This window comes from Centruroides sculpturatus, unplaced genomic scaffold (assembly GCF_000671375.1).
Source record: "Centruroides sculpturatus isolate CEXI.00-Female unplaced genomic scaffold, Cexi_2.0 scaffold357, whole genome shotgun sequence".
Taxonomy (NCBI): Eukaryota; Metazoa; Arthropoda; class Arachnida; order Scorpiones; family Buthidae; genus Centruroides; species Centruroides sculpturatus.
Genome location: NW_019384703.1, coordinates 72,080 through 83,722, shown reverse-complemented (window position 1 = coordinate 83,722; position 11,643 = coordinate 72,080). Strand labels below are relative to the sequence as shown.

The 11,643-nt window shown below is 29.5% G+C and overlaps 1 protein-coding gene across 1 annotated transcript; it reads right to left on the bottom strand.

Annotated features, from left to right (window-relative positions):
* Window positions 1-254: 254 nt before the first annotated feature.
* On the bottom strand, window positions 255-3,062 carry LOC111627610. Its single transcript, XM_023371198.1, has 7 exons — window positions 2,978-3,062; window positions 2,196-2,318; window positions 1,283-1,341; window positions 1,096-1,194; window positions 769-846; window positions 629-673; window positions 255-406 (listed from the first exon to the last, which is right to left on the bottom strand). The coding sequence occupies exons 1-6, from the start codon at window positions 3,048-3,050 to the stop codon at window positions 641-643; spliced, it is 465 nt and encodes a 154-aa protein (XP_023226966.1). The 5' UTR covers window positions 3,051-3,062; the 3' UTR covers window positions 255-406; window positions 629-640.
* Between the last annotated feature and the right edge of the window lie 8,581 nt (window positions 3,063-11,643).

Here is an 11,643-nt window from a genome sequence, read left to right as displayed (position 1 = left end):
GTAATATGACCGAACTTTCGGCACTGCTGTTGACAGGATTTTGTCTTACCGTCGTCGTTACGTGTGCATCGACAAAATTTCATTCGATTGGAAGGCCGTGGCAACTTGTTTACCGGGATAAATTAGTTAGTGGCATTAATGTGCGTTTACATATAAAGCGTTTGTCTTTCCGTCCTATCCTATTCTATTAATGTAATAAGTATTGATTAGGTAATTAAAATCAGTTTGGAAGAATATAATAAAAATAAATTCTGTTTAATGTTTAAAGTTAATTTATTTGCTATCAAATGTTCGATTTACACTCAAATTTTAAGCAATTTAAAAGAATTTTTGAAAACAGTCTATTAATTTTTGTGCACACCATAAATATAATTCCAATAAAATCCAAGTAATTGTTTTCTGCGTTCTGTCGAAATAAATAAAACGAAAAATTAAAACAGAAACGTTACCATTTGTACTTAAAATATTGTTACAAAATTAATTTAAATTTCTTGTAATAAACATTAAAGTAAGTTTAAATAAATTTTATAACAATAGTATTTTAGAAAATTTTTTAAATTATTATAAAAACTAACTAAAAAGATTTCCAATTTTAAAAATATTTCACTTTATTATCAAGAATGTTTACCATTTTGCATAATTATTTCTGGTTCTCTTTTTCAGCTAAACATTTCTGCAAAATATCAATAAGGTTTTCAAATCGATTGTAAAATTTTCTGGATAATTTTATTTTCAAAGTGATATTTACAGAAATGCAATAGAACTTACCGTCATGCTCTCGTCAAAAACATGAAGCTGACCTTCGGTAAATTTTACGTGCAACAGATCGTCCAATTCTTTGAATTTCTGAAACAATGACAATTGCAAAGAATTAATTTATATGTTATTACACAAATCATCGAACTTTTCGTATTTTTTCTTATTCAATATTAATGTCGTGGTTCGGTATAGGACTGAGTTTAAAAATAATTAATATAAGATATTATAAAGCAAAATTCATTTCTCTTTACTTTATTTATTAATTCCCTTAAATATAAATTTGATTTTAAAAAGTCATACTGTATGATATTTCAATAATACGTTTATTTGCATTACCTTTATACCATCGTCACCGCAGAAAAACTGTTTTCTTTTTTCTGGTGTATCTAAACCGGGCTGGACTTCATCGATACAATCATAAAATATAGGCATAATCTAAGTTTTAAAATTCAATATATCTGTTAAAATCTTAAAAGTTGAAAATATCTCTTAAATTTTAATAAAATTGGTCAATATACTTTACCCCTCGATATTCAGGTAATTTATGCAAACATGCTCTTAAATATTCAACGTCGTGGTGTTCTATAAATTATAATAAAATAATAATAATAATAAGTGAAATCATAATAAAATTGCTGATGATAGGATGTAACATAGTAAAACTGTTTCGTTGTAAATAAAATTTTTGATATTTCTTAAGCTAAAATGTTTCTTAAAACCAATTAATTTATCTTTTTTAACTTAATCCGAATTCGGACTTTTTTATTTGCTGGCAGACGAATAGAAAAAAACATTAAATATCAAATTTAAAATTAAAAACTAAAGAAAATAAACTTCTATTATTTAAAAAGAAATAAGTACTGCATTTGTAATTTGGTGAAAATAATTTTTGCAACTTCGGAGCATTCATGATGTCGCGGCAAATAAAAATATCTATAAATTACAAAAACTATCTTATTAACATTTACGTAAAATTTCATTGAAAATTGGTAAGTGAAAACAATAATTAATAGTCTAGATGAGGATTTCGCAAACTTTCCTTGAAATCTTTCTTGTAAGACACTCATTTTTAGTCACTGTTCTTTTTAGTCCTTTAGCAAAATTTTAAAAACGACAGACAGTATGGTACATTTTATTTATTAGAGTCGAACCTCTAATAATGGTCACCTCTTAACAACTACCATTTTCGTGCTCTGGCCGTTTTTCAGAGCTTTGACTGTATTTAAAGAATTTATTTATTCAATTGTTATATATAAGCCTAAGTTTATTTTCTGTTTACGGTAACCTTATCGCTCTGGCATGAGAAATACTTTAAATATCGTAAATAGCGAGCGCGTTCTGTAGATTTTTGAAGGGAAGGAATAAAAAACTTAAAGTTTAAAAACTAATTAGGTTTTTTGTTATAATAACTGATTAAAATTCAAAAAGTTTCTTACCGCAATAAAGCTCGTAAAATATATCGTGAGGATCGTGGTGATCGCCCAAAGCAACAATAAACAACACGCAGGAAAAAATAATCGACAATATTCCTTTCATCATATTTTTAGTGTTATTCTGTCCTACAATATCGAAAATGGTTATTAATATTTATTTATTCATAATAAATTATAAATTTATCTTATAACATAAAACCTTTCACTAATAGTTTTCACATATTTATTTATATATTTGTGTTTTATTTATATTTTGATATAATAAAATTACGTACAACTTGGGAACATTATTATTATTATTTGAGGGGAGTACTAATAACCAATAGAATCCTCAAAAACGGGACGTTCTGCACCCTCTGTACTTTGTTAGATTAAATATTGCTATTATGATACATTGGGTCCAACATCTTTGTTTAAAGGATAAAATAAGCAAATTTTATGATTTCTAAACATACGAAATTATATTAAATGAAAAATTACGTACAACTTGGGAACATTATTATTATTATTATTTGAGGGGAGTACTAATAACCAATAGAATCCTAAAAAACGGGACACTCTGCACCCTCTGTACTTTGTTAGGTTAAATACTGCTATTATGATACATTGGGCCCAACATCTTTGTTTAAAGGATAAAATAAGCAAATTTTATGATTTCTAAACATACGAAATTATATTAAATGAAAAATTAAAATAATTTAATGTAAAAAATAACGATTAAAATAAACGATAAAGTATTTAAAAGCGGCGCAAGTATTGGGATAAAGTATGAAGAGAAAGTTTACCTTTCAGTACTCGTAACGGTAATCGTCGAACACCTTGGTTCATTTTATAGCCAATGGATGTGACGTAATACATCACGCAAATATATAATTGCTGAAAACTAGTGATGATAATATGATGCGTAATACTTGGAATGACGTCTATAGATACATTTGCACATTTGGTGCTTACGACAATTTATCTGCAATTCGTTTTTTTTCACCTAAATAAATTTATAAACTGAATTTTATGTTTTATAAATTAAATTTAATATATATAAAATAAATTTAATTTCAAATTTATGAATAAGAGAATTATTGTTTATTTCAAAATTTAATTTTGGGATTATACATTTAATTTAAAGTAATAATACATTTGTCATTAACACTGCTTTTTATGTATCGCGCAGTATCATTTAATCCAGCGCTTTCAAATAGCATTTACAGTAATTTAAAAACATTTACGTAGCTTAAGAAACGACTGTCAAATACCGTGTTTTTATTTCAATAACAACTTTTCATTTGTTTAATCAACGCTCCTTTCTGGTTAAAAAAGTTGTAAACCGGTGGTTAGCGTTCCTGAACAGGTCCTGTTTAAAAATGTACTGAAAATAATATATAATAATTTACACGTCTTTAAATTGCATCAATACAGAAAGAAGACGATTGAATCAGTTTAAATCTGGCAAAGGGTGGACGAGCAAAACAGTTTGAAAACCCCCTGAACTAAGCTTCTCTTTTTATAGGAAACAAAGAACAGATATTAACTTAAAATTTGTATCCTTTTTCATTATTTTTGATTTCAAAATTCTGTAGCTTCAAATTCTATCTACGCTGAATATTTGTATCGAAATGAGTATTAAATGAAGGTAGTTTGACTCGTATCGCTTCCAGTAAATTAAAAAAAAAATTCTTATATAGTTGTAATTGTTTCAACATTACACTGTCGTTTTCGTTATAATCGACAATTTTATGCCTTTAATTATGACGATAAACGTAACCAGAAGTTCAAGAATGGGATAAACAAAAATTAGTAGCTAAAATATCGGGCTATAAAAGAGTTTAAACATTTAAAATTGAGCATTAAACATAAATAATTTAAAGCTTTTGTGTTCGAAACATTTATAATTTATTAATTAAAATAATTTTGAATTTTAAGAAATCATATTTTATATTTACTTTAATGTATTTAATTTTAATCTTCGTAGTCGACTAATTTAATTTTGCTTTTTCAAAACGTATAACTATAAAATAAAAATATATTTGATGCTTTTATTGGACGGAATTAATGTGTAGCTAACGGATGGCAAATCGTTTTAATAAAAATATTTCTTATATTTGAATTGATGTAGAAGTAGTAACCAGATTTTTGAACCTGTTTTACTCACCAAAATGTAGTAATGATACGCTTATCATACAACTGCTGTGTCCGTACAAGCGGCCGTACTTGTGTAGCCGTACTGTACAGCTGCCCACTATAGTTCGTACAGTATATGTTAATCTAAATTAATTATAATTACTTATAGAAGCCTAAACAGAGAAAATCATTTGATTTTATAAATGTATTGAATGATATTTTTTATTGGTAAATAATAATTTAAAATTGTACTTAAATTTTAATTTTATTATTTCGTAGGGCTTAATTGATATATATTTTTAAGCGTATCAGTACATTAACTTCAGCATACCTTATGGGCCTATACAAGTTGGCAGATTTACAAATATGGATCCCCTAGGCCATCCATATGCGAACATCCATATGCGAACATTTCCTAAACTAATAACGCCGTTTTGCGTCAAATGATTCTATTTTATAATTTTAATTCTTCAATAATTCTATTTTTTGTAGATTTTTAAATATGAAAGGTGGAAATGGCGCTGCTTTCTCTATTGAGGACCCGTCATTAGCACTACAACTCCGTTAGTACAGAATACTACATTAATATTAATCGAGTGATACGTCTTATTTTGCCCTACTTAAGCTTCTAATTTGTCTAGTTTCTTGATGAATTGTTTCTGCATAAAATTAAATTTCAATTATTTTATTATTTTGAATGCTTGCGCCTGTAGTGCTCTAGAATTGACTGTCTACATGTAGTCAATTCTTGCTAATGCGATGCTTGTGTTACGTTGCTTTCGACTAACGTTATTCATCCATAAAAAAATACTGATTTACGTAAAGTTAAAAATATACGTAACGTGATATCTTACGCAATCGTGTATGTTAAGATGAAGCGTAGATGCTGTTTACTTGACACGTATAATCGAGTTAAGATTTTCCTAAATTTGAAGCATTTAGAACTAAGTCGGGAAGTAAATCTTAGCAATTAGCACTTGTAACTTTTTCTGCAGTGTTGTATATTTTCATTCGAGTTTCGTTTATTTTCTATATTCTTATTATTTAATTATTCCTATTAGGGAAGACAGAGGCAATCTCGGACACGAAATGTAAAAAAATAAAACGTTGGTTGCATCGTCACGTTGAGTCACTATTCCTATCGCCCACGTAGTATCGACATATGTTGTTACGTTCTGTGCAGCTGAAAATGGTGTTGTTTTTGAAATATATTTTCTTTCAAAATTGCTTATTACAAGTAATATTCGAGATGTTCATTTCCTTTTTCATAAGTTGGCGAATCTGTTGTATTTTAATTTCTAATGACAATGTGTAAATAAATTATTTCATTTCCTTGTTGTCTTTGTCTGACAAATTTTTGCAACTTTCCAGCCGACCTGTGTTACTTCGCGTAGTGTCTGCTATTTCCCCGGGCCACAGGGAATACCCGTAGTTGTTTAATTTTTATTTTGGGGGAATAGCTAGATTTTTAAATGTCTTATAGCATACGGTAGCCAGCAAATTGGAGTATCGTGTGATATAAAAAGATCAAAATTTTCTCTAACGAGTCTAGTGATAGAGTAAAAAAAATCTTTTGTCCGCGATTTCGATCTCCTCTAATTTTTTAACATAATTTATTTGAAAGTTATAAAGTTGTGGTGCATATTAAATTGATAACTTGGTAGAGAGGAAAACGAGTTTCTTTAATTCACCGTATTTTTCGAATAAATTCACCTTAAATAAAACTATTTTCATGTAATTTTTCTCGATTTCTCACCATTTAATAAAGTAGCGACCGACTGTACAACAGGCTATATAGATGTATAATTCTACAAAGCACACGAATGGTTCTCGCCGAAAACTAAAAACTACGTTTAGGGCCTACGTGTGGGTCATTTATTCGCTATAGAAATGAAGGGAAAACTATTTCCAGGGCTGTACAGGATCAGGCGTTATCAGAGTAAAAAATATGTAAGGATAAACATTAAACTTAAAACAATATTAATTTAAATTTTATATAATAAAAATATTTCAGTACTTTTTATTAATTGATATTAATAATATTATTATTAGCAACATTTCTACGATTTATAGCACAGTAGTAAATAACTTACTTATTTACGATTAATATTTTATATTAATATATGTAATTTTTATGCGTAAACAAAGCCACTACTAATAATTGCGTCATTTCATTGCTAGAACTGCACATCCATTCCAGCTGTTAGCAACAAAATTCCGGCAAATTAATTCCTTCTCTCTTAATAAGTACTTGTACTGTACGTGCATATTTCTTTAAAGAGTAGTTTTGCACGTTTTAATTTTAGTATAAATTTTTTATAATAAAATAACAGTAATTTATTTTTTTAAGATTCGGGAAAATATGTAAATTTATTCTAAAGTAGAAGAGATACTTGGTGCCTCCCGGGCTATAAAATAAATAAAACTTTTAATATTGTTTTAAGTTTAATGTTTATCCTTACAAATTTTTTATTCGGATAACGCCTGTCCTGTACAGCCCTGGAAATAGTTCTCCCTTCATTTCTACAGCGAATAAATGACCCACACGTAGGCTCTAAATGTAGTTTTTAGTTTTCTACGAGAACTCTTCGTGGGCGCCGTAACCAGTTATATCGGGCTCCGTTCTTCTTCAGCCGGCAGTTTTCGTTGCGGGCCTGGACAAACTCGTCACGGTTATGAAAAGAGCGCTCAGGGACAACAGAGAGGAAAGGAAAACGCAATAAACATATCTCCTTTCTGTCAACTGCAAGAAATAGTACTTTGTGAAAGCAATAAAGGATTTTCAATGTAGGTTTATTTCTGCTCTAAAGTATAATATAAAGTCATTACTTCATACTGTGAAAGTTTTTAAACAAACATTTTCATTAAATATCGTCGTTATCAGTTATGTTTCTGTATAACTAATATTCTTCTTTCTTTTTTAATATTATTTTTCCTAAGACGTTGTATACGTATTTTTATATTAATATATTTTTTGAGCTGCAATTTGAAAATATTATAGATATAAATTCCAACTGTCTATCTAACTCCCTTAATGTAAAGAGCGGAGTTATATAGATAAAAGTCGAAACTAGATTTGGTAAGCGAAGATCCCGATTACGATTAACTAACAATACAGGAACTTCTAGTTTGCAACGAAAGTCACATCAGTCAATTCAAACATTTTCTCCCGAAATGTGTTAGATAGATGACCGGCACGGCTCTTTTGCTAGCAGGAAAACTATGATGTACAGGGGCAAAACACTGCTAATTTGAGGTGGAGAGGATATATTTTAAATTAAATTAAAAATTTGATTAAAAATTGCAGCCCGGCATTGTGACCATGTCACAATAAATAATCGCTCGTTAGACATTTTTACTGTAGAATAAATTTCTAATAGCTATCAATATGTTATTATTTTGTTCTTATCAATCTTCCGTATTAACTTTAATATAATAAATTTAAACCGAATACCATAAAATTCTAGTCAAGGAGAAAGTGCAGATGTATGTGTTCGATAACACCTAGACATTGCAATACCTGTGTTCGAGTGTACGCGTTGAATCGAAATAATTTTTATTTTAAATTTATATAAAAATAAATTAATTATATATTAATCAATTTATTAGTTATTATTTGTTTAAAATTAGTAAATAAAATTTTTTTATTTATTATTATATTTCTAAAACAATTATCATTTATATTTGAATTATAACTATTATAAATAAACCTACATCTAAAAGTAATTTAAAGTTATAAATAACTACAAAATGAACTAATATTTATAACTTTAAATTAGATTATATAAATAATTAATTTTTAAGATTAGCGTATAAAATAGCCATTTTTATCATATTGATTTAAACATTTATAAAATACTAATTTATATACAGTAATACCCCGACTTACGCTACCCCGACTTACGCGAACCCGGAGTTACGCGATTTTCAAATCTCGTCGATTCGTCTTTTGTTTGAGCGCCACGCAACCCTCGATTACTCACTCCCCTCAAACTATTGTTCGGCTTACATGTTCTTCATACTATAGTACTACAGTAAAATATTTTCAAAAACGAATGTAACAATAGTAGCTGAAGTGCTTAGCAGTGCTTCGGCTACTATTTACTATATTTACGCTTTGGCTACTATAACTTAGTGTTAATCCACAAAGATGTCGTCTGATATTCTCCAATAAGTTACTGTATTTGTACTTTGTTGTCGGATTTGTCGGATGGCGAGAGTCGGTTCGTTGTTTTCGAGATAACTTATGTTTCGTTTCGTAAAATCGAAGGAAACAGTATTAAATAAATGGTATTAATAAATACGAAATTGTTATTGTATAGCAAAAAGTGCATTTAATTAACAATCTTTCACATTTCGTTGTACAATGTGTCATTTCTTTTTATTCACAAAGAAATACACCAGAAGTAAACAGAATACAATGCAGTATACGTAGAAGTAAACTATAAGAATAATTTAACGATTCTCAATAGAAAAGGCAACATTTTTGACTATTTTATTTGGCCGTTTAACGTTCTTCTTACCTTAAATATATATTGAAATAAAAATAGAATGTCAAAATTGGTAAAAAAAAAAATAAAATAGCATTAATTTAAAATATATGGAAGAATGTTTTGAAAGATAAAAAATTTAAGTAATTCTATTAATAAAGCGTGAAAATTCATCATTAACTCAACTTTACATTTAAAAAATAATAATGAATTTTCGTTATTATTTTTTAATATAAAGCGCGACTAACTTTTATATATCAGAAAATCGGATATTCTGATTCCTTAACTGTAGTATGTTTAATTTATCTTACAGTAAGTGTCCAAGTTTGAAATAGTCGATGTTGAAATTAAAATGAACTTTACAAGCCTAAAGTATTTCATTTACCGACCACTGCGCACATTTCTGAAAGAACGAAGTTTAGAAAACAAAAAACAACATTATTTTTATAATATACTGCAGGTAACTTAAATGAGTAACGTATTTCAGGAGATTATGGAGGAACCGAAGCGGTGCAAAGTAAATATGAGTTACAGACAATATATTATTGAATTCTATGTTTCAATTCTCTTCATACCATATGTCTCTATGTTAGATATTGTCGTAATACCATCCCAAAATATTGATTTAATTTTTATATGTTAATCAAGTTCTCCTTTTATCTGATTTTGTTTAGTGAGTTGGATTAAGGAAAACGAGTAAGCTCCCGATTAGGGGGGGTTATTCTCTACCGTCGGGATGGACTAAGGGGCCGTCCATAAATTACGTAAGGTATTTTGGGGTGGCTGGGGTCAAGGATTTCTTACGATTTCTTATTCGGGGGTAGGGAGGTAATAGATCTCGTCTTATAAAATATTCTTGTTTTTATTTTTTGATCTCGTTGAGTGGTGGTTTTGAATTTGGCTTCAATTTGGTGGTTTCTATTAAGAACGCTCGTTGTCTCGCGTGACGTGATAGACTAATAACGCTAGCAGATTCACGCTCTACACATTTTTTGTCATGGGAGAAAGGTTGTGTGGTGGTTTCTCTCTCTTGTTTTTTATTAGAATAAGTGCACCACGCCTATGAGTGTATAACGCTAGGAATACATAAACCAAAATACACGATACAAAGTAAATATAAAATTAGTATTCGGCTTTTAGTGAAAACTAAAATGTAAAACTAGATATTAGAAATTATAAATAGTCTTTTCTTCCATGTTTTTTGAACACAATTGTAAAAAGCATCAAACAGTGGCTTCTGAACAAGCTTATCCAGTGGACGTGGCCACCTGAAACCAAGCATAAAGATTTCTAATTTCAGAATAAGTGTATGTTGATCGTAAATTGGGCAATGATAGATCATATGGTCGACGGTGTCTAGGTTTTCTGTAGAGCAAAAGCAAGAAGCAGCTCCTGCCCGGTTATACATCGTCAGGTAGCTTCTAAAATTATCATGCTCAGTGAGTAGTTGAACAGTAGCAAATGTTAAATCTCTAAGTAGTGATGAGAACCTGCATTCAACACTAGGAAAATAAAGTCTTGTTATTCTATCAGTTTTACTGCTCAACTACTTTTACTGATTCCACTTTTTCATAGCGTTGTCATGAATGTAATTTTTAAAACTGCTACGTGAGTGAGGGATGTGTGTGTAGTCCAAATCAGTGTCCTTTACATCTGACTTAGCCTCAAAGTCGTCTTTTTCATTTCCTAGTATGCCAGTATGGCCAGGAATAAATATAAAAGTTGTCTTATTTACAAGATTTTTAATGTGGTGCTGGATATATGCGATTTTATTGCTATTGCAATTGGGATTTAATAGAGCTTTTAGGACAGACAGAATCGCTGTAAATGTTGATAGACAATGTTTTGTTTGGTAGTGAAGTGGCCCACTGAACAGCTTGGTATCCAGCATCTTCAGCTTGATAGATGGAGGTATGTCGGAAGTATTTGTACCTTCTAACATATTTTGGGCAAAATATGTCAGTTTGGAGGAAGATATAGATACTTGAGCCGACAAGAAGGGAGCTTTTAGACCCATCTTGTAGCATGTCTGCATGGTTATCCATGGAGGAAGCAGATGACACCAAATAACATTGTTTACAGAATGATTATCAGAGATAGTAGGGTAATTGCAATGTGGTAGCATATGAACAGTCGTAGATGGGAGTAGACACCGTTGTTGAGCCTTGACGTTTGTAGTTCTGATGTAGTAGTTTAGAACGTTTTCTAGAATACATAGTGGCAAAGGAAGGAGCTCTGCTAGTATCAGAGAGTCATTAGTAAAAACAGTTCTGCAGCACTTTGAAATTCTGATGTTAAACTGGCTTTGAAGAGAGAGTAATTTACTTGCTACTGAATTTTTACTAGTTACTTGACCACAGCCAGAGGCCACATAAAGTAGCATTGGCTATATTGCCCCATTATATAGAGTTTTACAAGCTTTATAATTTAGTCCCCAGGTGCACCTAGCATATTTTAGCAGCATGTAGTTTATTTTTTGGCCTTAGCCAAGATGTAGTCAATATGGCAACGAAATGTGGTTTCTCTCTATTCTCTCTTGTTTTATTTTTTATGATGTTTCTGTTTACACGTGCACTAGCTAGTCGATATGTCAAAGTTTTTTGGGTCTTTTGTGAAAATTAAAATTAAGATAAAAATAAATATTATGACGTTGATTAATGATAGTAATAACAATATTGTTAATAATTAAAAAATAAAGTTCTTAAAATAAATTGTTCATTCGAATTCATTAAATTTTTATATTTTTAAATTTGTTCACATAAAGTATTTTGTAAACAATAGTACATATTAATTAATAATTATATATTTTGGACCTAAGGTTTTTAGGGTTTCATAAAAACATT